This window comes from Symphalangus syndactylus, chromosome 2 (assembly GCF_028878055.3).
Source record: "Symphalangus syndactylus isolate Jambi chromosome 2, NHGRI_mSymSyn1-v2.1_pri, whole genome shotgun sequence".
Classification (NCBI taxonomy): Eukaryota; Metazoa; Chordata; class Mammalia; order Primates; family Hylobatidae; genus Symphalangus; species Symphalangus syndactylus.
In genome coordinates this window covers 65,470,752-65,498,393 of record NC_072424.2, presented here as the reverse complement: position 1 = coordinate 65,498,393, position 27,642 = coordinate 65,470,752, and the positions used below count along the sequence as shown (strand labels likewise).

Below are 27,642 nucleotides of genomic sequence, written 5' to 3'. Positions count from 1 at the left end.
TTCCTCTTACACTCAAGCTGTGCAGGGGGATTTAAATTCCAACCCGGAACTCGGAATCACGCGCCTTGCATGACGGAAGTCGTAGTTTCTGTGACTCCTCCCTTCCCGCCTTTCAAGCCGATTCCTCCCGGTAGCTAAAAACTACAACTCCCAAAATGCATCCTCGGTTTGGCCCGCCCCCGTGCGCACGCGCTCTGAGGCCGCCGGATTTGAATCGGCGGCGTTGTTATTGACGCCATATTGGGGCCGGCGGCGGGTGGGAGAGTTCTACGGGGGAGGGGGAAGCCGTTGGACGTGTTCGCTCGCGCTCCTGCTGCCGCAGCCACCTCGCGATCTCTCTGCATCGATCGCCGCTCGCAAGCTACTGACTGTACTCGGGCGTGTTAGGAGCCGCGTTCCAGCCTCACACCCCACGGTGCTGTTTTCGATTTCAGAAAGGATCTAGTCTCCGCACAGAAGCGCCTCAGGCGCGGCGTAAAGCTCGAGCGGACGGCGGGGGCGGCCGGAGCCTCTCCCGGGGGAGCCGCGCCTGAGGAGGCGGAAGAACCCCCCTGACGCGACTGGTGTGTGCTTCTGCCCGCCACCGCCCCACCCGCTCTCACCCGGGCCGTCTCTGGCCACTGCCCCTGCCGCGGAGGCAGCGGCGGCAGCGGCTCTCCTTTCCACAGCCGGCGCTCCGCGACCCGCTTGGCTCCTGAGCTCGTCGGGTAGGCTCTCCTCGAGTTCCCGCTCTTCACCCCTTCCCTCGCCCTCTTCTTTCGTCACCCCTCCCCGACCCCACCCGAGCCCCGCGCCTCAGCTGCCCTCGGCCATGGCGTGCGGAGCCACTCTGAAAAGGACTCTGGATTTCGACCCACTGTTGAGCCCGGCGTCCCCGAAGCGAAGGCGATGTGCGCCATTGTCGGCGCCCACCTCGGCCGCTGCCTCCCCGTTGTCGGCGGCCGCGGCCACCGCCGCCTCCTTCTCCGCTGCGGCCGCCTCGCCGCAGAAGTATCTCCGAATGGAGCCATCCCCCTTCGGCGACGTCTCCTCCCGCCTCACCACAGGTGGGACCCGGCCCCGCGGCCGCCGGGGTAGTCGAGAGAACTGGGAATAGGGGTCCTGGGGCGTGGGATGTGGCCCCTGGGGTGGGGGTGCCGGACTGTGTGGTTCTTGTTCTTAGCAAAGTAGTAGGGCAGCCACATTTTTTACTAGGTCCTCGTAGCCCGAGGACCTAATAAGACACAATAGAAATGGGCTGATGTCAAGGGGATAGTGTTTGGAGGTGGGTAGGAGCTTTGCCTTGCCGGTATTGGGTAGAACAGGGACAGCTTTTTCTTTGGGCCGAATGATTGGAATTGTTTCCGTAGTCGCTGGAGCCCCAGCGGAAATGATCAGAGAGGGCGATATTATTCGTAGATTTAGGCGAAAGGGTCACATTTCACCCCAATCTGGATGTGTGCCTGCCGTAATCGATTGGTTGCAGCTATTAACTCTGGGACTGGGTGGTTTGAGGCGAGGCTACAGCCCCTCCTCCAGTTCAGACATGGCTGATTTTAGTATAGTGGGGGTGGGGGGTAGGGATGGATGTCACTGGGGCGAGCTAGGCCTGTCATTAATCACCCACAAGAACGCCACTTTGGCTGAGTCAAGACCTGTTTCCCTAGCAGGGTCAACAACAAAGAAAATGCTCTTCCCGAGTACTGTAATATACGTCTAGACCTTGAGAAATCTTGAACTTTTAATAAGCACATTGCATTGAAAATTGGGGCTGAGGAGTTGCTTTTATTTGGAAATGCTTTATTTTTGCCCAATAAAGTATGTTGGGGAAAAACAACCTAGCCTTGAGAATAATGAAGAAATCAACCCAAGATTCCAAGGGACTTCAGACTTTTGCTTTTCATCTTGAAACATTTCCTGAGAGAGACTATGGGGAATGTCTTTGGCTGCTTTGTAGAGCATGTGTATGCCCAGTTTTTTCTGTACTTTGAAATCCTTGTGTGCTCCTGGCACAGTCCTAGGATAGGCTTTTGTGGACTAGAAGTGTAAATGTTTCCTTTGTGTGTAGCATGCAAAGATTTCTGTGTGAGCCTTTAGTAATAATATCACCCTTTAGACAAAGCCTTTCCATAGCTTGATTTAAATGTCTCATTATCATTAGCTTAAAAAAGTGAAGTATATACCTCCATATTTGGTGACTTCCATTTGAAACTGACTTTAGTGGTTTTTTTTTGTCACATTTTAGAATATTTTCTAAATCCATGGAGTGACCCTCGAATATGCAAGCTACCATTTTTGTTATTAAATATTTGGTCTAATTTAAGGACATACTGTTTTAGAGTTGTAGTGAGTTTTCACGGAAATTCGTAGATAATTTAATGACCTTACTAAACTGTCTTTTAATTAGATTGAAAAGGGATTTGTTGATTAATTGTTAGGCTTTACTTTGGAAAAAAAAAAAAAAAAGGAAACAGCCAATGTCAAGAATGAGCTACTGGTGGTTGACATTTTTGGAATTTGTTTTTTAGTGAAATGGTATCATTGGAAATTGAAATGGATTCTGTACTTAACTAATAAAGCCATTTCAAAATAACGTCATTAAGTAGCTAACCAGCAATAAGTTTCAGTAGAGGGAGTGAATTAACACAGTGCTAGGTTTGGGAATTAAAGTACTATATCTCAATGTCAAAATAATCTTGGGCATGTATGTAAACAAACTGGGGGCTATAACATGTTCCTCCCCTTTAAAGCACACTTATTCAGAAAGAATTGTGATCCTTTGTAAACTTGACTTTTCATTGGCATATCTGTAGCATTGGTTAATACAATTGGCTCCACATTATCTCAAGTTTAAATTAATTGGACTATTGTAGTAAAACGACTGGAATTATTGGAATTGTTTAAGCCAGCTGATTGAGATTCACATTCACTTCTTCAAGGTGTTTTTTTTGACATCTACTTTGGAAGTTTGATTATATCCTGAAACCTAAAATCACATCCTTATTGATTCTGAGTCTGCTAAAAGTTATTTCAACTAATTTGAATATTATCGTAAAAAGTTTACTTGAGAAAACAAGTTGAAATTGAAGTTTTGACTTGCTAAAATTACATTTTTTAAACTGTAGTTTTGAATGACATTCTAAATGTAATTTAGTTTGACTTTGTGTTTATATGGCCAATTTGGGGTATGGTCTTGTATGTTTTTTGTAATGTCATAATGGGAGCTGCAGTGTTGTGCAGGTATCAAAGAGCTTCCCAGTTTTCATGTTACTAAACTTGGAAATAATTTTCTCATGCACCTGATTTTTAGCTTCCTATTTTAACACCGATTATTCTTAAACTTTATGGGAGTAAATACCCATCTGTCATTAACTAAAATGAGTAGTTAGGATTGGAAGTAGACAGTGGCTTACCAAATTGAGATTGGCAAACTTGTGGGAACTCTTTGTTTTCCTTTCACATCTGTGAGTTCAAGTATAATACAAATAATGTAGAACTAGAGTACTAAAGTGAATTTTTTTCAGAGCACGTATACAATTTATTTTATCATTGTTCTCCTCTAGATACTTTCAGTTTCTGGTGGCATAGCCGAAGTCATGTTGTGGCTTTATTAGTTTCAGGAACTTGGATGTCTGTTTTAAACCTTAGCTATCATTTTAGTCATCCCAGGAAGTTTGACTTGACTATTCTTAAACTGTTGCAACTTAGTACTAGGAAAAAGGAAGGGACTAGCTGAGCTGACGGAAGTTAAGCTTGCTTTCTTAACCGCAAGGCTTGGAGCCTTTATATGCTAATTGGCGTTATGAATTTTTTAGGGGCTCCTTAACACACAGCTATCCCAAACCTGTTTTTTAGGACACCTAAGTGTTACTAATTCAGAAATGCTGTCCAGGGTCTAGGGATGGTTGACAAAGTACAGCCATATTTTTGTGTAGCCTGAGAGCTAAGAATGTTCTTTACATTTTTTAAATGGTTGGAAAAGAATCAAAAGAATTATTTTGTGACACGTGAGAATTATGTGAAATTCAAATTTCAGTGTCCATAAATAAAATTGTATTGGAACACAACTGTGCTCATTCTTTTTTTTTTTTTTTTAAGTATTGTTCATTGCAGGTGACGATGGCAGAGTTTAATAGTTGTCACAGAGAGTGTATTGCCCCCAAAACTCCATATTTGCTCTCTGGTGTTTACAGAAAAAGTTTGCTTACCCTCCTGTGGGGTGTCAGCAGTGAGGTTTATAATACCCCTGGGTATGGGAAAGGAAAAGTGATCAGTGGAAGTAAGGAGAGGGGGAGCAGAAGCATTGAATATCGTTGGTGAAATGAATGCCTCTAGTAGCTGCATCAATACTTACCCTGGTAAGTTAGTTGAAAACCAAAATATGCTTTACTATTGGTTTTTGAAATATCTCATAATACTACCATTTAGCCAAAAGATTATCATGACATTCCCAAGAAAGAAATTATTTTAATAAAACCAAAATATTGCAACATTGTAAGAGACCGTCAGTCAAGTCCAGCACATTGTTTTCATTATTATGTAGTGAATGAATGGTCTGAAGATACCCTTCTGTGAATGTTAACGTATTTGTGAGTTTGTTAGGCACATTAATTCACATTGTTTATGGCTTGGTACCATTAATCTGCCTTAGGAATTGAATTCTGTGAAGAGTTAAGTTCCTTTGTAAGAACTCATTGTACTTGCTGGAAACTTGCCATTAAAAATGGAAACTACAGCTTGTGAATGGGGAAGGGTTTATAGGAACATAGATTGTTCACCAGACATTGATGCATGCCTGCAAACGGAGACACCAGCTGTCTTAAATGAAATATAAATTGTTCTAGGCAAACAAATGAGACGTCTGTTGGAGGAGGCAGCGTCTCTCTTCAGATGTCATTTATATTGAGCCAGAAGTATTTTTTAATATTTTGTGGTTATTTAGACAGCTGTTAAGTTGCTCCTAGTTTCTCACTGGATTTGGCAAATAAATGTTTTTAATGGTCTTTGTACTTTGAATCTTAAACCTGATATTCTATTTAGGACTGTGTATGTAGCTGCAGTTACTGCATATTTCTATGATTTATGCATTTAAGAATCCTGTAAGTTTATGGCCATTAAAAACTGCAGTTGTATTCATTACTGATACAGAGCTTTTTTTTTTTTTTTTTTGAGACAAAGTTTTACCCAGGCTGGAGTGCAGTGGCATTATCTCAACTCATTGCAACCTCCATCTCCTGGGTTCAAGTGATTCTCACGCCTCAGCCTCTGGAGTAGCTGGGATTACAGGCATGCACCACCACACCTGGCTGATTTTTTTTTGTATTTTTAATAGAGATGGGGTTTCACCATGTTGGCGTGGCTGGTCTTGAACTCCTGACTTCAGGTGGTCCAACTGCCTTGGCCTTACAAAGTGCTGGGATTATAGGTGTGAGCCTGTGCCCCCGGCTTTTTTTTTGTTCGTTTGTTTTTGAGACAGAGTCTCTGTCACCTAGGCTAGAGTGCAGTGGCGCAATCTCAGCTCACTGCAACCTCCGCCTCCCAGTTTCAAGAGATTCGCCTGCCTCAGCCTCCTGAGTAGCTGAGATTACAGGCGCACACCACCACGCCTGGCTAATTTTTGTATTTTTAGTAGAGATGGGGTTTCACCATGTTGGTCAGGTTGGTCTTGAACTCCTCACCTTATGATCTACCTGCCTCAGCCTCCCAAAGAGCTGGGATTACAGGCATGAGCCACCGCGCCCAGCCTCCCCGGCTTTTTTTTTTTTTTTTTGGTGGAGTCTCTCTGTCCCCCAGGCTGGAGTGCAGTGGCGCAATCTTGGCTGACTGCAAGCTCTGCCTCCCGGGTTCACGCCATTCTCCTGCCTCAGCCTCCCAAGTAGTTGGGACTACAGGTGCCCGCCACCATGCCCAGCTAATTTTTTGTATTTTTAGTAGAGACGGGGTTTCACCGTATTAGCCAGGATGGTCTCGATCTCCTGGCCTCGTGATCTGCTCGCCTCAGCCTCCCAAAGTGCTGGGATTACAGGCGTGAGCCACTGTGCCCAGCCCCCGGCTTTTTTATTAAGGTAGAAAAATAAAGCCTAACTTGAGCACAGCAACACATACGCTAAACGTGGCTAGATTAGAGTTTAGCCCCTCTTTAGGTGTGGAAGGTACTAGTCACTATGGTTGCCATGGAGACATAACCTGAGATGTAAAGGAGAATAATATAAATTTCTTCAGTTTTTTAATGGCTTTATTGGAAAAAAAAGTAGTACATATTAATTGGGTCTTTGTTTTGTTTTTGTTTTCTGAGACACTCTTGCTCTGTCCCAGGCTGGAGTGCAACAGCACAATCTCGGCTCACTGCAATCTCTGCCTCCTAGGCTCAAATGATCCCCCTGCCTCAGCCTCTCAAGTACCTGGGGCTACAGGCATGTGCCACCATCCCCAGCTAATTTTTGTATTTTTTTGTTGAGATGGGGTTTCACCATGTTTGCCCAGGCTGGTTTCAAACTCCTGGGGCTCAAGCAATCTGCCCGCTTCAGCCTCCCAAAGTGCTGGGATTACAGATTTGAGCCACTGTGCCCGGCAGGTTTTTTCTGCTAAGTGTTTTGATAGACCTAGAAGGACACAGTGATAGAAAGCTTTCGTTTTGAAAGACTGAGAATAAAAGCTTCAGTGGAAGTAAGATTGAGCATAAAAGCTTCAGTGGAAGTGCCCAGTTGTGAGTATCTTTCCTATTTGAAAAGAGATTTTTCTCTTTATTAAAGAAGAATGTGAAGGAATAGCATGGGTTAAGTTTGGGCCTCTTGAATAGTTGGTCCATGAAACTAGATAATGGTATTAGGAGTGGGAGTAGGTATTTTCAAGTACCTGTCACTGAATTAGTTAACCAGCAATTTGTAGTCCCTGTAGTCCTTGTGTTAATCCTATGCCTAGCACTGTTGATTCACAGAATGTTCTCTATATATGTGAAACTACAGGGAATTTCTTGCCTTTGAGAGAACCGCCTGCTTTTAAAAAGGTATGAGAGAAAATATTTATTTAAGCCTATACAAAACAATCAGGCATCTTAAGTCTTGACATTTCCCAAGGTTCTTAGAGTTGCTATGGTTGAAAAAAAATGTAATTTCAGTTTTACCCTGTAATTCTGTACCAAATTTTCTTTTTAGACTGTTCTATGACATTGTCATAATGTGTAACATTTTTGACAAAAAATGTGACTCAAACGAGTCGTAATAAATACTGCAATTAGTTTAAGACTTTGAATAATACTTTTCTGAGGCACTTTAAGTATATTTCTCTCTTCATTTTTCTGGATAATGATGAGAAACATGGATTACATGAATTACAACATTTTAAGTAAGCCCATGTATAAAAATTTTTCTATTATCAGATATTTGCTCATTGGAAGAAACATTTTAAAGGGTTTCACAGGATTTTTAGAAGAAAATACTTTTTAATATGAAGTTCTGATTTATTTCCAAAGAAATTGAATTATTTGTTATAGCAAGTTTCTCACATGAGATGATACTGTAGCTATATTAAGTAGGGAATCCTTGCAGGTAATTTAAAATTCTAGTGGATGTTAGTTTTTCAGCTTTGATATTTATTTTGGGCCTATTGATCAGAATTTTACAGTATAATAGATTTTGTAATATTTCTGGTGACCAGGATTTTACAGTATAACAATTTTTGTAATATTTCTTGTGATGGTAGGCTTTGTTGGGTGGTAAACTTTCTAGCACTAAGAAAGCGGCTCATAATAATATACTTTTAGTTTGTCTTGGGGTGTAGCTTTTTTTCCCTTTAGTTTTTATCTGTCAGAAGTGTCATAGGCAGATCATCTTGAGATGTACTAGTGGCTATTGTGATTTTATTAACATTGTAATCTTTCCATTAAATACAACTTCTGGATTCGACTTTTTAGGTCTTTTGATGTACCGGATTTCTTAACATTATTAAAACATTTAAATTCTTCTTCTAGAAGTCACTTGTTCAAACCCTTATGAACCTCATTTGAGTTCCAGATACTGCACTGGCTAGGTAAAGAAAAGTAAGAGTCTCTCTTGAGAGACTGATGATAGAGCAGCCACTGTTGATACTTTATTAGCTAGCACTTTATGCTTTATCAGTATACCTATTTTCATTTCTTATTAACATTTTTCCACATTAGTATTCATTTCCCCTTTGATAGCCTAAGTATTGAAATTGGTTTACTGATTAAATCACTTTTGAAACAGTTTTTTTCCTTAAAGTGTTAAGGCTTGTTTACTAAGTTTCTGAAATTGTGTCAGTATATGATGTGTATTCTCACTTTGGTTAGCATTCATTTGCATTTCTGTTAATGTTAATTCTTATAAAACTCCCTCAAAAAAATCAAACTAGATGGAATGGTTGGAGAGAGGGACTTGGATTTTTCTTTGTTTCTTTTTGTTGAACTGATTAGTAAATGAAGAGTAGAATGTACAGTGAAGTTTGAAGAAAGCCAATTTTTCAAACATTACTGTGCCCCTGAACTGTGCCTTTTAATTATGATAGGAGATTGCCTTGTTCCTCCTACTAAAATATGATTATCTAGAAGAACTTTTTTAAGTGGTATACTTGATTTAAAGTATAGAAGATTTTAGTTGCTATGATAGAGAGGGGGACCTGATGCTCACTGTGACAATCTTTCATAGCCAAAGGTAAAATAGTGCATTATCAGAGCCTGGCTTTGTAATTAGTTGTACATGTGTGGAAATACTGACCTATCAACTTGGAATAATTCTTCACTGTTTTTTTTTTTGTTTTGTTTTGTTTTTTGTTGTTGTCGTTGTTTTTTGTTGAGACAGAGTCACGGTCTGTCACCCAGGCTGGAGTGCAGTGGCACAATCTCGGCTCACTGCAACCTCTGCCTCCCGGGTTCAAGTGATTCTCCTGCCTTAGCCTCCTGAGTAGCTGGGATTACAGGTGCGCGCTGCCACGCCTGGCTAATTGTATTTTTAGTAGAGATGGGGTTTCACCATGTTGGTCAGGCTGATCTTGAACTCCTGACCTCGTGATCCACCCACCTGGGCCTGCCAAAGTGCTGGGATTACAGGCATGAGCCACCGCGCCCGGCCATTTCTTAACTTTTAAAACGCCAATAAAACATTCTGGTTAGATATAAATACCTGTCCTGAGAGGAGGCATTTTAGACTCTTGAAGCATCCCTTATGTACATTTCTGGATGTAACATGAAGAGGTATTACAATTTTTTTTTATAGCTAGTGATTGCTGTTTCAGGGGTCTCATTAGATGAGAGTTATGCTTCATTTTGGTTATTGCCTTTTTCTTTTTTTTTTTTTTTTTTTGAGATGGAGTCTCACTCTGTCGCCCAGGTTGGAGTGCAGTGGCGCAATCTTGGCTCACTGCAACCTCCGCCTTCTGGGTTCAAGTGATTCTCCTGCCTCAGCCTCCCGAGTAGCTGGGACCACAGGCGCCCACCATCATACCCGGCTACTTTTTTATATTTTTAGTAGAGATGAGGTTTCACCGTGTTAGCCAAGATTGTCTCGATCTCCTGACCTCGTTGATCCTACCGCCACAGCCTCCCAAAGTGCTGGGATTACAGGCGTGAGCCACCGCACCCGGCCGGTTATTGCCTTCTTGACAATCCCATTTTTTGAAGTTTCAGTGTATGAAAGTATAAATTATGCATAGTAGTGATGTCTCTATTCTAACTCCTGTTTTCTAAAAATTAACTTTCCTCATTGTGATTATTTATTTTTGAGACAGAGTGTTACTCTGTCGCCCAGGCTGGAGTGCAGTGGCACGATCTCGGCTCACTGCAATCTGCCTCCTGGGTTCAAGCGATTCTCCTGCCTTAGCCTTCTGAGTAGCAGGGATTATAGGCGTACACCGCCACACCCAGCTAATTTTTGTATTTTTAGTAGAGACAGGGTTTTGCCATGTTGGCCTAGCTGGTCTTGAACTCCTGACCTCAGGTGATCTGCCCACCTCTGTCTCCCAAAGTGTTGGGATTACAGGCGTGAGCCACCTCACCCAGCCCATTGTGATTTAACATTAGATGCTAATAGGATTTTGATTAAGTGTAGTAATATACTACTGGAGAGGGTAGTAGATGTTAAGAACTTGGGCCCTGAGGTCAAACCTGGCTCTGCTATGTTCAAGCCATGTGACATTTCAGAAGACATTGAAGCAGAGCCTCATTTTTCTCATCTCAGGAAATGTGCACATGATGATAGTAGCATATGCGTCTTAGGGTTGTTGTGAGAATTAAGAGCCTTTACTGGCCAAGTGATGAAAATGGTCTCAAGAAGGCAACCTCAGATGGGACTTTTTACTGACCATCAAGTTTGCCTTTCAGTGAATAAGCCTGCCTTCTACAAGAGTTGCCATCAAATCACAGTTTTTTCATTGTTTTTAGTACCAGCACTACTGACATTTGAGCCTGTCCTGTTTTAGTATCATTGAGGATTAAACAATTATTAAAGCAGTGTATATAGTGAGGGAAAGATTCCACTTTTCTCCAAAGTAACTTTCCTTTTGATTATTCTCTATTTCTTCTCTCAATTGGATCTTTGCTTTTGGCTTTATATATTCCCAGGCCTTCCATGAGAAAGTAAAAGAACAAAACATACTCATTTTCCTCCAGCTATCTTCCAGATTTCCTCCACTTCAAAATCAAATTCAAAGAGCTTTCAAATAGTCTGTTTGCTTCCATTTCTTCAGTTCTCAATTCCTGACATGCCTCAAGCAGCTCCTGTCAGGTAATCAGTGACTTCCATGACACTCAATCAGTACTCCTCTTATTTGACCTTTCTTTCAGCATTCTGCCTGCTGGCACACTCCTTTCTTTTTGAAATGCCTTTTTCTCCTTCTTTGACTACAATTTCCCTCTACTCCCTAGCTGTTCTTCTTGTCTTTACCTGGGCATTAAACCTTGCAGTTCTTTAGTTCTAGCTTTAGCTTCATGCTTATCTCACTTAATAGCTCCCTAAGCAGTCACATGCCTGCCCCTGACTTCAGTTTCCATTTACAGATGTCTCTTTAATTTGTATCTTCAGTTGGTTCAGACAATTCCTCTTTAGTTCCAGCCATGGGAAATTTAGACTTTTTTTTTTTTTTTTTTGAAGATGAGGTTTTGCCCTGTTTCCCAGGCTGGAGTGCAGTGGTGCGATCTCGGCTCACTGCAACCTCTGCCTCCTGGGTTCAAGCAATTCTCCTGCCTCAGCCACCCAAGTAGCTGGGATTACAGATGTGTATCACCATGCCCAGCTAATTTTTGTATTTTTAGTAGAGACGGTTTCACCATGTTGGCCAGGCTGGTCTTGAACTCCTAGCCTCAAGTGATCCGCCCACCTTGGCCTCCAAAGTGCCGGGATTACAGGTGTGAGCCACCACGCCCAGCCTAATTTGGACCTTTTTATCGTCAGATCTTGGTAGCGCCTTCCCTCCACCACTAGAAGTCAGAATTTTTGTGAAATCTATTGACTTTTAAATGTTCACAACTAATTTACAAAATACATGGGATAAATAAGAGATGTATGTGGACTTCTAATCAGCGTCTTATGGTGTGAGAGGTGGTCTTTTTGTTGTTGTTGAAACTGTCTCACTCTGTTGCCCAGGCTGGAGTGTAGTGGTGCAGTCTCCGCTCACTGCAACCTCCGTCTCCTGGGTTCAAGTGATTATCCTGCCTCAGCTTCCCTAGTAGCTGGGATTACAGGTGCCTGCCATTATGCCCAGCTAACTTTTGTATTTTTAGTAGAGGTGGGGTTTCACCATGTTGGCCAGACTGGTCTTGAACTCCTGACCTCAAGCCATCTGCCCACCTTGGCCTCCCAAAGTGCTGGGATTACTGGCATGAGTGACCGTGCCTGGCCTGAGAGGTGGTCTTAATTCCTCTTTTTAAAAAGTGGTCATGTTGGTAAAGTAAATGAATTGCTTCATCATCAGTCACATAATGACGAATATGAATTTCGTTTTTTAAAGTGTATTAGGAGAGATGAAATAATCATTATATATAGGTTAATGTCATGTAATGAGTTTTCCTAAGTAGGTCCAATCAAGTTAAATTAATTTGCAGAATATTTTCCTCCTACGAGAGGGGTATGTCTAACTTGGAATTACACTTGATCTTAGCCAAAAGGCTGAGAAGCAATGAACTTACAACTACAAAAACCAGGTGAGGGTGGCAAAATGATTTTAAGTTAGCTTAGGTATTTTCCTACTTGTAATAACCTTGCTGCTAATGTCTTCCTTTCCTTTCTCTCCACTCCCTAGTATGTCCAATAGTAAACCAACCACTTTTTAAAAAATGTTCAATTAAGAGTTGTTTTTTTTTGTTTTTTGTTTGTTTGTTTGTTTGTTTTGAGATGGAGTTTCGCTATTATTGCCCAGGCTGGAGTTCAATGGCATGATCTCAGCTCACTGAAGCCTCTGCCTCCCAAGCTCAAGCGATTCTCAGCCTCCCAAGTAGCTGGGATTACAGGCGCCCGCCACCATGCTCAGCTAATTTTTTTGTAGTTTTAGTAGAGACAGGGTTTCACCATGTTGGCCAGGCTGGTCTCCAACTCCCGACCTCAAGTGACCACCTGCCTTGGCCTCCCAAAGTGCTGGGATTACAGGCGTAAGCCACCGCCTGTGGCCAAGAGAGTTGTTATTTTAAGCAGGGGCTAGAAACTTTAAATACACATAGTTCCAGACGTATATAAACTAGGAGGGAGCTAGTGAATTCCAGTCCTGACCAGCAGCATCACCTCATAAGGAATGTAGAATCTTAAGCTCCACCCTTCAGAGTCTACATTTTAACAAGATCTGGAGGTAATCTGTGTGTGCATTAAAATTGTAGAAGCACTTGAGAACTTAGGCCCAAAAGGTAGCAGTCACTTTGAATCTTCAGCTGAGTTTTGCCGTGTTATCTGGTTTTCCCAAGAGTAGTCAGAAATCTGACTTTATATGTAAAACCACCCAGTTTTTAAATGTCCACAAATTAACATGTTTTTAAAAAAATCATGTCCATGGGGCTGAGTTTGGCCTGTTAGTCATCAGTTTGGCAAATCCTGGTTCCAGGTATACTTTTTTTGTTTGAGACCGAGTCTCACTCTGTTGCCCAGGCTGGAGTGCAGTGGCACTATCTCAGCTCACTGCAACCTCCGCCTCCCAGGTTTAAGCGACTGGGATTACAGGCATGCACCACCTTGCCTGGCTATTTTTTTTGTATTTTTAGTAGAGATGGGATTTCGCCATGTTGGCCAGGCAGGTCTCGAACCCTTGACCTCAGGTGATCCACCCGCCTCGGCTTCCCAAAGTGCTGCGATTATAGGCATGAGCCACCGCGCCTGGCCCAGATATGCTAATTTTTTGGGGGGTGCCTGAACAAGTTGTTACAGGAGATGGGTTTGTTCTTCAGCTTGATTGTGCTGTACTGGAGTCCTCAAAGAGTCTGCCTTCTCAGTCTCTGCAAGCTGGCTTAGGTTCTACATTTATACTTATATAATAATTAACTGTATAAAAGGCATTCATTTATCTTCCCTACAGGAGGAGGAACAACTAGAATCACTACAAGGTCAAATTCTTTCATTTCATTGGTACTGTATAGCTAGTGCTACTTATTTGAAGTAAATTACTCAATTTGTTAAAACCCTGCAGGTAAATACACATTACATTGCCCCTGTGGTTGTGGTTAATTGGAATAGAAGCTGAACCTTTTGCCTTGGAACCAAATGTTTCTGTAGCATGCACATTTTGGGTTTTGGATTTGGGGCAGTTCGATTTCCCCTTCTCCATTTATTGCGTGTTTTTTTTTTTTTTTATTTTGGAGACGGAGTTTCGCTCTTGTTGCCCAGGCTGGAGTGCAGTGGCTTAATCTCGGCTTGCTGCAACCTCCACCTCCCCCGGGGTTCAAGTGATTCGCCTACCTCAGCCTCCCGGGTAGCTAGGATTACAGGCACATGCCAGCATGCTTGGCTAATTTTTTTTGTATTTTTCGTAGAGACGGGGTTTCTCCATGTTGGTCAGGCTGATCTTGAACTCCCTACCTCAGGTGATCCGCCTGCCTTGGCCTCCCAAAGTGCTGGGATTACAGGCATGAGCCACTGTGCCTGGCATTTTTTTTTTTTTTTTTAAAGGCACAGTCTTGCCAGGCATGGTGGATCATGCCTGTAATCCCAGCATTTTGGGAGGCTGAGGCGGGAGGATCACCTGAGGTCAGGAATTCGAGACGAGCCTGGCCAACCTGGTGAAACTCTGTCTCTACTAAAAATACAAAAATTAGCTGGGCGTGGTGGCGGGCACCTGTAATCCCAGCTACTCTGGAGGGTGAGGCAGAAGAATCGCTTGAACCCAGGAGGCAGAGGTTACAGTGAGCTGAGATCACACCATTGCACTACAGCCTGGGCGACAGAGCGAGCCTCTGTCCCCCCCCCAAAAAAAAACAAGAAAATAAAACTCAAGGTCTCACTCTTGCCGAGGCTGGAGTGCAGTGGCGCCATTGTAGCTCACTGTAGCCTGGCACTCCTGGGATCAAACTCTCTTTCTACCTCATTTTGCCAGTAGCTGGGGACTACGGGGGCAAGCCACCACACCTGGCTAATTTTATTTTTTTGTGTTTTGTAGAGAGAGAGTTTTCGCTTTGTTGCTCAGGCTCGTCTCCAACTCTGGGCCTCAAGTGATCCTCCTGCCTCGGCCTTGCATGAGCCACCGCATGCAGCCATGCTTTCTTTGTTATTACTCTATTTTGGTAGCTTGTAAGTTATTTGAGAAAATACTTAAAAGTAGTTAAGAGCTACATAACAATAGCAACAAGGTTAATGTATCCCCTTAGTGTAATATAAGCTGGAGGTGTAAAACTTACATTTACCTGCAGAGTTTTAACTGAGTCGTTTCTTTCAAATAAGTAATCATTGGCTATATGTACCGTGAAATAATAGTATTTTAAGGTGAATTTAAAATGGTATCAGCTCATTCTTTATAGTCTAATAGCTCTTTGTTGGATAAGAATATTGTCCTTAAGATTCCATCAAGGAGAACATAACTGTTTTAGTTTCTGAAGAGATGATCCTGGGAAAATAGCCAATTAATAAAGATGGGTCTCCATAGCAACTCCAAGTTGTGTGTTTTTTTTTGAAACGGAATTTTGCTCTTGTTGCCCAGGCTGGAGTGCAATGGCTAATTTTGTATTTTTAATAGAGACAGGGTTTCTCCATGTTGGTCAGTCTGGTCTCGAACTCCCAACCTCAAGTGATCCACCCACCTTAGCCACCCAAAGTGCTGGGATTACAGGTGTGAGCTACCATGCCCTGCCCAAGTTGTGTGTTTTAATTTAGAAAGTAGTCATGACGGTATCTAGTATGTAGTTCAGAACTGTACATTGCTCTGTTATTTTGGAACAGAGTGTCTTAGTTTTAAGTCTTAATGACTACTGCAAGTTTTCTTTACTTAATTATGTACAGGTTTCCATATCATTTGTGTTCCTGACTAGAACTGGCAGACTTTCAAGATCTCTTTTTTTTTTTTTTTTTGAGACTAAGTCTTGCTCTGTTGCCTGGCTGGAGTGCAGTGGTGCAGTCTCGGTTTACTGCACCCTCCGCCTCCCATGTTCAAACAATTCTCCTGCTTCAGCCTCCCGAGTAGCTGGGATTACAGGCGCCCACCACCAATTAGTAGAGACAGGGTTGCATCATGTTGGCCAGCCTAATCTCGAACTCCTGACCTCAGGTGATCCTCCTGCCTTGGCCTTCCAAAGTGCTAGGATTACAGGCATAAACTACCGCGCCCAACCCCAAGATTTCTTTTTTAATTCTGTTGTTTGAATTGTCTTTCTAGGTCCACTTTCATTTTGTGTTTTCCAAAGATATTCCATGGAGAAATAAATGGTATTGATCTATAAAATGATACAGAGGGGCCCCATACACCTAATCTTAAAACTGTTCGCGAAACCTTAATGTTTGATCTAGTAATGATGTCTGGAGGAAAATAGTAAAGCTTTATGGGTCTCGAGCAGAAGTTTCTAGTTTCACATGTCAGAGTTTTAGAACTTAAATTTATGGACCCTAGAAAGATATTTTGACACCCCACCTCCCTTCCTTTGTGGTTCTCCTTAAACTTATTTTTAGTTGCTTCTAATTCCATGTTCTTCCCTTTGCTCAGTCTTATCTTGATGCTGTTTATCCTGCCCCCATCAATTCCATCATGCTTTTTATCCCATAACTACTTTCTCCTGTTTATATTGTTGACCTTATTCGTGGTGTCCAGCATTTCCTAAGTAATCAGTGGCAACTAAAAAGAGGCCTTTTCTTTCCACATTTACCTTATTTATTTATTTATTTTTTTGAGATGGAGTTTTCATTCTTGTTGCCCAAGCTGCAGTGCAGTGGCATGATCTCAGCTCACTGCAACCTCTTCCTCCTGGGTTCAAGCAATTCTCCTGCCTCTGCCTCCCAAGTAGCTGGGATTACAGAGGCCCGCCACCACACTCAGCTAATTTTTATATTTTTAGTAGAGATGGGGTTTCACTGTGTTGGCCAGACTGGTCTCAAACTCCTGACCTCAAGGGATCCTCCTGCCTCGGCCTCCCAGAGTGCTGGGATTAAAGATGTGAGCCACTGTTTCCGGCCTCCTAATTTGTCATTAAAAATATTCCAAAAGAATAGGTGCTGACCTGTTAATACTGCCTACCTGCTAAGGAGAATTTTATTAGCAATTTTAGTGTCATGTACTAGGTTTGAGAATGAAAATGCTATGAGTTGTAGAACTTGGTAATAATGACTTCCACTTAGCAGTATTTTATGGTAAAAGAGTAAGGTAGTTTTTAGGATTTAGAAAAAGAATATATAGCCATTTGTGTGCTGTAGCTTGTCTTGAAGATAACTGTAGATATTTTGCTCTAAATGGTTGCTGCAAATTCAGTCTGTGCCTCATAAGCCAAATAGGAAGGCATATGATTAAAACTGGAATATGCAACTGATAATACTGGAATATGCAACTGATAATACAAGTGAAGCTTGGACTTCGTTTTTCTTTAATGAACTGTAAATTGTGTTGGCAAGACAATGTCAGATATTACATGTACCTTGGATAAAATAGTAACTTGCTGGTTTGATAAGAGATGCCCAGATCTAAGTAGCTTAAGACTAAGTAGACAAGTACTTGACTGATATATGGAAGGCCTTTATCTACCTGGTATGAAAGCAACTCAGGTTAGCCAAGTATCTAGATTGAGCTTAGCAATGTAGTTGTAGAATATTGAATCTGAGGAAATTTCTTGCGTTATCAGCTTCAAGACTGTTTATATCCCTGAACTGAAATAAATTGAGCTTGAGGCTTGCCGTTGCAGTTAGCTGTTTGCTACTTGTGTGGTTGAGATCTCGGCCAAGTTAAATTAGACCCTTCACTGCATAACATTGTTGATCACATGTTACCAGTATTAGAGCATTTGAGGGCACAGTGTGGCTTAGGTGACATAGTTGCATCATATTAGATGTAAAAAGCAATGCAGGTAAGAGTATTAAAAATTCTAAAGCTCTTTAGCTGACAATATCAAGTGTTGGCAAGGATGTGGAACAGCTGGAGCTGTAATACTTTTATGGTAGGAATGCAAAATGACAAATTAGTTTAGTGATTTTATTTTGTAAGAACAAAATAAACCCTTCATTTGCCATATGATTAGGCAGCCCATTCCCACTCCTAGGTATTTATCCAAGAGAAATGAAAACATGTCCACCAAAGACTGGTACTTGAATATTCGTAATAGTCTCAAATTGGAAACAGTCTAAATGTCCATTAACAGGAGAAAGGCTAGCTGTGTGTGTATATATATACATACATACAATGGAATACTCACCAATAAAAAGGAATTTCTGATTCATGCAACGTACATGAATCTCAAAAGCATTTTGCTGAGTGAAAGTAGTTCAGACATAAAAGTCTATACTCTTTATGATTCCATTTATGTGAAATTCTAGAGAAGGCAAAACTATGTAGTAATAGCAGATGAGTGTTGGTGGACTGTATGGGGGAGTGATGATAATGGTAGTGAATTAACTGCAGAGGAGCCCAAGAGAAGTTTTTGGAGTGATAAAAAGTTATCATAGTTATGTTAGTTCCAAAACTGTATGTATGTACTTGTCAGAATTCAAATGAATTGTACATTTAAATTGGTGAATTTCGTCATTTGTAAATTATACCTTGAAATTGTTAGTGATGTCCCTAAGTATCTGATGGTATGGAGTTTTACAAAGATAAATTTTTTAAAGTTTTACTGTTTCTTAATTCTGGGTTAGCTTTCATTTGAGGTTATCAAATGAACAAATTGAGGTTGTTACTATACAAGCATTCTTTTGGTACATTTTAGTTGTGCTTTGGTTGACTTGTGAAGCAGAAGTAAGACTAAATCTGAGAACAGCTATGTGGTGATGAAAGAACGTATATAAGTCACACAAAAGATAAATATTAAGGTCAAGTTACTCCAAACTAGTACCTCCTAAAATCTCTGGTTATAAATAAATTTTATGATGTTTTGAATGGCACTTTTGATCAGGATAATGGTAGCTTTGGACAGAAAGTGATGAATGTGAGTGAAGCTTACTCTCTCTCAGAGAGCAAAATATAATGGCTGGGCACGGTGGCTCACACTTATAATCCTAGCACTTTGGGAGACCGAGGAGGGTGGAGCACCTGAGGTCAAGAGTTCGAGACCGGCCTGACCAACGTGGTGAAACCCTGTCTCTACCAAAAATGCAATTTGGCTGGGCATGGTGGCTCGCGCCTATAGTCCCAGCTACTCGGGAGGCTGACGCAGGAGAATTGCTTGAACCTGGGAGACGGAGGTTGTAGTGAGCCGAGATCACACCACTGCACTCCAGCCTGGGTGACAGAGTGAGACTCCGTCTCAAAAAAGAAAAGAAAAACCCTTTAGATTGTTGTTACTGAAAAGAGGTCTGTTACTAAAAAATAAGGATATTTGTGTTTATCCTGGTTGATGCTGGATGTTACATTAGTTTTATTGGGTACCTCTGGTGAATATTAGGAAACCCATTTATATCAAGGTATGCTTACCATTCAGTAGACAACTGTTTCATGCCAACACTGATAATTTAACAATTTAACCACTGTCACTTGATTGGAATAACTTTGTTTTCAAATTACAAAGTAGTTCAAATAAATGGAAAAGAACTGAAAATGACCATAACCCGTATTAAACAAATGTTAACAAATGAAAAATGTTAAATACAGCTAAAGCACCCTGACATAACTATCCTGAAATTAATCATTATAGACCTATTTATGTGCACATGAATGGGTGATTTTGTACTTAAACCGCACATTCATGTATATATAAACAGGCCTTTTTATACAACAAAATTTACGTAAATGGTATCTTTAACTGGATATGTCTTGCAACTTTTTTTTCAGTTTTAGATAATGAAAGAGGCAGTATCTAAAATGTTTAAGGAACTTATTTGTCCTCCCAGAGTCTCTCAAAAATTCTAAAAGTTCTTCTCCTAGGGAAATAAAGTGAGAAAAGAGATAAGTGACAAGATTTTGTAGATATGGTGGTTATCTACGAAAACCACCAGTATTAAATTTTAAAAAGAATTATTGTATGTAAATCTTTAGCTTTCTTTTTTGTGTGTCATAAAGACAGGGTCCCTGTATGTTGCCCAGGCTGGTCTCGAACTCTTGGCCTCTAGTGATCCTCCCACCTCGACCTCCCAAAGTGCCAAGGTTACAGGTGTTGAGCCATCACACTTGACCAATATCTAACAGTTCTTAAATTAATGCATCATTATCAAATTGAATGTTAAGGCTACACCCCACTCTATCAGTCTTTTTATTGCCACCTAAACATTTCATTTTTGTTTAATCTTGCTTTGGATTTTGATTAGTAAACTTCTAGGGGTGTAGTTTCACGCTGATAACCTGTTAACTTGGGAGCTATGGAGTATGGAGGTGTAGTGAGGAAGTCTGGAAGGGGAGTGGAAACCCCTAGGCAGGGGTTTTCTGGAGGGGCCAGATGGTAATTATTTTGAGTTAGAAATCTTTCTGTAATGAATCATACTGGCCTAAAGGATGTGCCAGATATAATTTTACTCATTTGTGTGATTGTGGTTCAAGGTAATTGCACTGTGGTATAGTGGTTCTTATTTATTGAGGACCTGTCATGTACCAATCACTTTACATGGTCTCCCCCTCACCCCACCCTCCAGCTCCAAGATTCAGAATGCTGTAGTATTCTTCGGTTTTATTGAGCTTAAAATAATTGGCCATGGCTGTTTAATGTATGATGACTTTTTTAGTTTCCATCTACTTTGTCATTTTGTTGACCTATTATCACTTCAGACTGTTGTGTGCTTGAATATACATAATCCCCCAAGCCGCTTCTTATTTATGGGCTTGGAAAAGGCATAAAGGCAGTTGGAAAAGCCTGTTAGTGTAATAGTTCTATGTGATGAATAAATGAGCGTTGAGTTTGGAACTCTTAAGAATCTGAGTAAAATAGGTGTTTTGGTTCACAGACTCCTTGACCATTATTTTGATCGAAAAACTTTATTTTTGCTAGTCAGTGCTCAGCAAGAATATTGTTGAACAGCTGAATTCCACTTGGTGTGTATGTGCTAAGTGAATGTCCCCATTTATGCTGAAATGAGTTCCTACCAGAATGTCAGTTTTCTGGATATTATTTGAAAGGAATATTTTGGGTAGATTGGTCCACTAAATAATGTTGGAAAGCCAACCTCTTTTTTAATATGAAAGTTTTTATCTTGCCAAATTTTAACTTTTATTTTAGAACAAATTCTGTACAACATAAAACAAGAGTATAAACGAATGCAGAAGAGAAGACATTTAGAAACGAGTTTCCAACAGACAGATCCGTGTTGTACTTCTGATGCACAGCCACATGCATTTCTCCTCAGTGGACCAGCTTCACCAGGTAATAACATTTCTTGTCATTTACAAAGTTTATTATTTAGAGTGGGAAAAGTCTAATCCAAGTTGTCTTTAGTCATTTAAGCTATTATATCTCCTCTGAGTTTGAAAAAAACATTTATACAAGTAATGCATGACATCTTAAAAAATAATATAGTACAAAATAAGGAATTACCACCTGGATTCCCACGAACCAGAGACAACCACCTGCATATAATATCCCCAAAGTGGACATCCTGTAAGTACTATGATTTGTAGCCTTTATTAAAAAAAATTAACAATAGGCCAGGCACAGTGGCTCATGCCTGTAATCTCAGCACTTGGGGAGGCCGAGCGAGGTAGACAGGTCACTTGAGGTCAGGAGTTTAAGACTAGCCTGGCCAACATGGCAAAACTCTGTCTCTACTGGAAATAGAAAAATTAGCTGGGCATGGTGGCACGTGCCTGTAGTCCCAGCCCCTCGGGACCCTGAGGCATGAGAATGACTTGAACCCGGGAGGCGGAGGTTGCAGTGAGCTGAGATTGTGCCACTGCACTCCAGCTTGGGCGACAGAGTGAGACTTTGTCCCAGAAAAAAAAAAAAAATAACAATACTATATGCTCCTTTGTTAGGTATAGATGTACCTTGTCATGACTGAACACTTAATGATAGATAATTCAGCTTAGAAGTTTTGCTGGTATAGTATTTTAAGAAATATCCCTGTATACATACCCTCCCTTACACACTTGTCTTATTGGGATAGATTTCTAAAGGTGGATTATTATTATTATTATTTGATCCTGTATCTGTCTTTACCTACCTTTTGTTGGGGGGAATGTTTGCAAATAACCTTCCTTTTTTTAAAAAAAAAGGGGAGGCGGGGAATAAGGGCTACTTGAAGCAAAGAGAAAGTTGAAGGTTTTGCTGAAAGAGAGCCATCAATAGTGGCTCTTACCTTTAGTAAAGTTCTCAGCAAAATAGCTTTTCTTGTGACAACAGTTGCCATTGTTCAACGCTTTCTCTCCTCTCCCTAGCAAGGGAAGGAAGACCTGGCAGAGTAAAAAAATTTGCAGCCAGGCGCGGTGGCTCATGCCTGTGATCCCAGCACTTTGGGAGGCCGAGGCGGGCTTATCACGAGGTCAGGATATCGAGAACATCCTGGCTAACACAGTGAAACCCCGTCTCTACTAAAATCCAAAAAATTAGCTGGGCATGGTGGCAGGCGCCTGTAGTCTCAGCTACTGAGGTAGGAGAATGGCATGAACCCGGGAGGCAGAGCTTGCAGTGAGCAGAGATCGTGCCATTGCACTCCAGCCTGGGTGACAGAACAAGACTCCATCTCAGAAAAAAAAAAAAAAATCAAAGACCATAACATAGTCAAATAAAATTAGATTAGGAAACATGAACTTGTTCAAAACTAAATACTGCCATGCCCATTGTGGGGGCCAGGTATTAGTGGTTGAAACATAGAGGTGAGGATTGGGGACTAGACTATATTAGCAGGAAACCAAGATCATTATTTCCTTACTCACTTCACTTAGAAGATCAGTTAACTGGCAGTCTTAAGTAACAAAACTGGGAATGTGAAAGTAAATTAAGATGGCCTTGGATAATTATGGAATAAAGCTGGTGTGCTTTGTTATTGTGGTATGCACAGTTCTAATAAGCATAGTTAACTAGCTCCTGCCATGCAGGTTATAAGGAGCAAGTTAAGAGAGTAAGTAATATTGGTGGTACCAGGGCAAATTCACAGAGCGAGATGAAGAAACAATTGATAACGAATGGTGCACTTGAATATGTATAAAATACTTTTAGCAGTATTGCAGTAGATGTTATTACTACAAAATATTTTCTCTTTTATAAAAAAAATCCTAATAGGCATAAAAATGCTGAAGGAATATTTGAAACTGACAGATGCTGATGTTGCAGCTGCTTTGGGATTCTTAGTGTGATGACAGTGTAGTTCTATGGTATAGAGTTTTGAGCATAGCATTATCAGCTCAACGCTTGAGCTTATTTTTCCATGCGAATTGTTGTTAACTTAATGGGAATTAGTGGTCAATGTGTTCAAAAACCTTTAGAATCATTTATGCTTCTCCAGCAAAGTAGATTTCAGAATGTCTTTTTTGTTTTGTTTTGTTTTTGAGACAGGGTCTCACTCCGTTGCCCAGGCTGGAGTACAGTGGTGAGATCTTGGCTCACTGCAACCTCCACCTCAGCCTAGCCTGTAGCTAGAACTACAGGCACGTGCCACCACTCCCAGCCAATCTTTGTATTTTCACTAGAGACATGGTTTGCCATGTTGCGCAGGCTGGCCTTTAGCTCAAGGATTCCACCTGCTTCGGCCTCCCAAAAAGTGCTGGGATTACACGTATGAGCCACCACACAAGCTAGATTCCAGAATGTTTTTTAATCTTTTTATAAAAGGATTCATGCTGTAACTTCTTTTTTTAAACATAAAAGTTTTATTGTGCCAACATGAAATTTTTTTTTTTTTTTTCTGAGATGGAGTTTCGCTCTTGTTGCCTAGGCTGGAGTGCAATGGCATGATCTCAGCTCACTGCAACCTCCGCCTCCTGGGTTCAAGCAATTCTCCTGCCTCAGCCTCCTAAGTAGCTGGGATTACAGGCATGTGCCACTACGCCTGGCTAATTTTGTATTTTTAGTAGAGACGAAGTTTCTCCATGTTGGTCAGGCTGGTCTTGAACTTCTGACCTCAGGTGATCCGCCCGCCTCGGCCTCCCAAAGTGCTGGTATTACAGGCGTAAGCCACCATGCCTGGCGTATTTTCTTTTTCAATAAAGGAAAACCCCTTTCTAAAGGTGTGAAATGATGGTAGAATAATTACCAGTTCATTGTGTGTAGGCTATTAAGATATTAATGGTATGGCTTTGAAGACTAAGTGTCTTTTTACAGGTATGATTTGTTATTCTGGCACTAAATAAAATTAAGTTTAGACCTGAGGTGTTCTTCATTCCTAGTGTAGGAAAGTAATTTAGTCACTAAAATACTTCATGGTATGGTATTTTCCAGAAAGGAGATAAGATGTTTTGTAATGGGACCCATCATTGTAATGTTTAAGTTTTGTTTATGTCTTTTTTAAATTTAATTTTTAATTTTTTGTTTTTATTTTTTTGAGACGGAGTTTTGCTCTTTTTGCCCAGGCTGGAGTGCAGTGGCGCGATCTTGGCTCACTGCAACCTCCGCCTCCCGGGTTCAAGTGATTCTCCTGCCTCAGCCTCCTGAGTAGCTAGGATTACAGGTGCCCGCCACCATGCCTGGCTAATTTTTTTTTTTTTGTATTTTTAGTAGAGACAGGCTTTCACCATGATGGCCAGGCTGGTTTTGAACTCCTGACCTCAGGTGATCCGCCCGCCTCGGCCTCCCAAAGTGTTGGGATTACAGGCATGAGTACCACGCCCAGCCTTTCCTATGTCTTAAAGTTTTTTTCTACTCACCTTCAGTCTTTTCTTATCTTAATTACATCTTGCCGTGTTTTTCCAGCGTCACCAGCCAATGGAATTATTATTTTGGTTGTTTTAAGACTTGTGAAATGCTGTGCTTAAAATCTGATTTTAAAATGCTTTTATATCAAGATTGAAGAGATCCAAATGAAACCTCTTCATTTAGAAACTGCTTTATGTCATGGCTCTAAACCAGGTGCTATTTTTTGTCCTCATTGTACATAGGGACTTCATCTGCAGCATCCTCACCATTAAAAAAAGAACAGCCCTTATTTACTCTACGGCAGGTTGGGATGATCTGTGAACGTTTGTTGAAAGAACGTGAAGAGAAAGTTCGAGAAGAATATGAAGAAATATTGAACACAAAACTTGCAGGTATGAGGTGTGTTTATTAGAGTTTCCGAGGAACTCAGTTGTGCGAAATGCATTTTCCACGTGTACTTTAATTTCACTTTGTATACACTAGTGTGGTATATTCTCTGAGAATGAGAAAATTCAGTTCAGGAAAGGAAATTAACCTTCTTATAGCTCATGGCCCGCCTTGGTAACCTCAGGAAAAAGAGTATTGGCTAGCCATGTAGATCAGCAGTAATATTAGTATGTACCCTGTACTAAAAACTGATGTTAGTAGTTTACCTCAATTTGGTTGTGAATTTTTTGACTTTATATTTTTCATAACTTTGCCATCAATCTAGACATTTAAAATATCTAATTGGCTGTCACTGTGTAAGTCATTTGAGTATCAAACTGCAGTCCTGTTTTAATTATCAAAAAAGTTCAGTAAAATTTGATAATTTAAGTAAATAAAATTTATTATGTATGGTAACAAATAGAATGTTTAGCCACAGATTTACTGTTTATATAGATATGTAAGCTTTTTGATTCTTAAGGAATTAATATGGAGGCGTTAATGTAGAGAAGTAATTTGCTTAGATATATAACAACTTTTTCTGTGATACTTGATCAGGTTTTAGATATTATTTTGTTGTTAGCTTTTGTTATCCTACTCTCATTGCAGTCAGTTGCCATTCATAGACCACATACAATAACTTTCAGAGTAGAAAGGTCTTTTTATTGAAAGTCCTTTGTTTTTATTTTTTTATTTTTATTTTTTTTCTGAGACGGAGTCTCACTTTGTCACCCAGGCTGGAGTGCAGTGGCGCCGTCTTGGCTCACTGCAAGCTCTGCCTTCCGGGTTCACGCCATTCTCCTGCCTCAGCCTCCTGTGTAGCTGGGACTACAGGCACCCGCCATCATGCCTGGCTAATTTTCTTGTATTTTTAGTAGAGACAGGGTTTCACCGTGTTAGCCAGGATGGTCTCGGTCTCCTGACCTCGTGATCTGCCCGCCTGGGCCTCCCAAAGTGCTGGGATTACAGGCGTAAGCCACCGTACCCTGCCAATTGTTTTCTTTCTTTTCTTTTTTTTTTTTTTAAGACGGAGTCTCACTCTGTCGCCCAGGCTAGAGTGCAATGGCACGATCTTGGCTCACTGCAACCTCTGCCTCCAGGGCTCAAGCAATTCTCCTGCCTTAGCCTCCCAAGTAGCTGGGACTACAGGTGTGTGCCACCATGCCCGGCTATTTTTTTTTTTTTTTTTTGTATTTTTAGTAGAGATGGGGTTTTACCGTGTTAGCCAGGATGGCTTTGATCTCCTGACCTCGTGATCTGCCCACCTTGGTGTCTCAAAGTGCTGGCATTACAGGTGTGAGCCACCACGCCTGGCCTTGTTTTTTTTTTTGTCTCCCAGGCTGGAGTGCAGTGGCACCATCTTGGCTCACTGCAAGCTCCACCTCCTGGGTTTACGCCATTCTCCTGCCTCAGCCTCCAGAGTAGCTGGGACCACAGGCGCCTGCCACCATGCCCGGCTAATTTTTTTGTATTTTTAGTAGAGATGGGGTTTCACCGTGTTAGCCAGGATGGTCTTGATCTTCTGACCGTGTGATCCACCCGCCTCGGCCTCCCAAAGTGCTTGGATTACAGGCGTGAGCCACCGCACCTGGTCCCAGCCTTGTTTTTAATTGTTAAGAAATAAATAAATCTCACCTAGCCTTTATGTCAGGTCATGTAATTGGACTAAAACCTAGGTTTCCTGACTAATAAGCTGCATGCTGTTTTTATTTGATACACTGTTAGTACTACTGAGGAACTAATAAGCTGCATTCTATTTTTATTTGATACACTATTAGTACTACTGAGGTTATGTGATTGTCAACTTAGAATTGTTTTACTGTATATTTTGTATTTTCAGTTTATCTGGCTCTAATATTAAGGCATTTTACAAATCATGTAATTGACATGTACCTTTATTTATAGAACAATATGATGCGTTTGTGAAGTTTACGCATGATCAAATAATGCGACGATATGGAGAACAGCCTGCTAGTTGTAAGTATTTCACCTTTGAAGTTATAAACTGAAAATAAGACTGTCTTTTAATTATTTATAATTATAATTATTTTCATACTCAAAAAGAGAATTTAACAAAATTGCTGAGAATGTATGGAGGAAATAGGCAGCATAACTTTGCAAGTCTTTTGGTTACTTAAATACCTAGGGGCAAATTTGGGAATCAAGATCTAGTATTCCTTTGGATTTTGACCTGTATTTTGCACTAATTTTCTTTTTCTCACCTTTTAGATGTTTCATGAATCACGTATCCTGCATTTGTGGGCTGCCCTGTTCCTTGTTGAGTTGTTGCAAGAGGTCCCAATTATGACATGCAGCAATGCCAATACCCCTTCTGTGAATACAGGTTATTTCAAGCTTTCGTCAGTGGCAGCCACTCTTAGGCAGCAGCAACTGGTTTTGGAAATTTCCCTGATGTCAGTACCACCTGGATGTGGACCTTTGCTACCTGTATTAATACCAGTGGCCTCATTTTGCTGTATCATTACAATTTGGCTTCTTATATTAATGTTTGAAAAGGATTAAAGCTGGTATTCTAGAACATGCCCTTCACTGGTTGTGTAAATAAAACTGTAGAATGACACTTCAGATGAAGTTAGTGTGATTTTAATTGTGCACTACAACCGAGCTGTAACCAGTTACTAATTTTAGAATGTAATCCCAGGACAATATTAAGCAAATAGCCTGCAGTGCTTCCTGTGAAATAGTGAAGGAGGAGGGCATTTCTGTATTCCAGGACTTCTTGGGGTTTCAGAATGGGTTTATATGATTTTTTTTTTTTGGTAGTTTTATTTATTCTATCAGTCTTTTTAACAAATGTTTATTGCTGCATTTTTTTTTTTTTTCCCCAGTGTATCATTGTTTTACTGCCCTTGTAGTACTGGAATTTAGTTGGAAGAATAAAACATTTACTTCTA

General features: G+C 40.9%; 1 protein-coding gene across 1 annotated transcript; it reads left to right on the top strand.

Moving 5' to 3' along the window:
- On the top strand, window positions 1–27,642 carry AKIRIN2 (akirin 2). Its single transcript, XM_055258357.2, has 5 exons — window positions 1–1,046; window positions 20,735–20,878; window positions 24,544–24,693; window positions 26,633–26,704; window positions 26,957–27,642. The coding sequence occupies exons 1-5, from the start codon at window positions 812–814 to the stop codon at window positions 26,965–26,967; spliced, it is 612 nt and encodes a 203-aa protein (XP_055114332.1). The 5' UTR covers window positions 1–811; the 3' UTR covers window positions 26,968–27,642.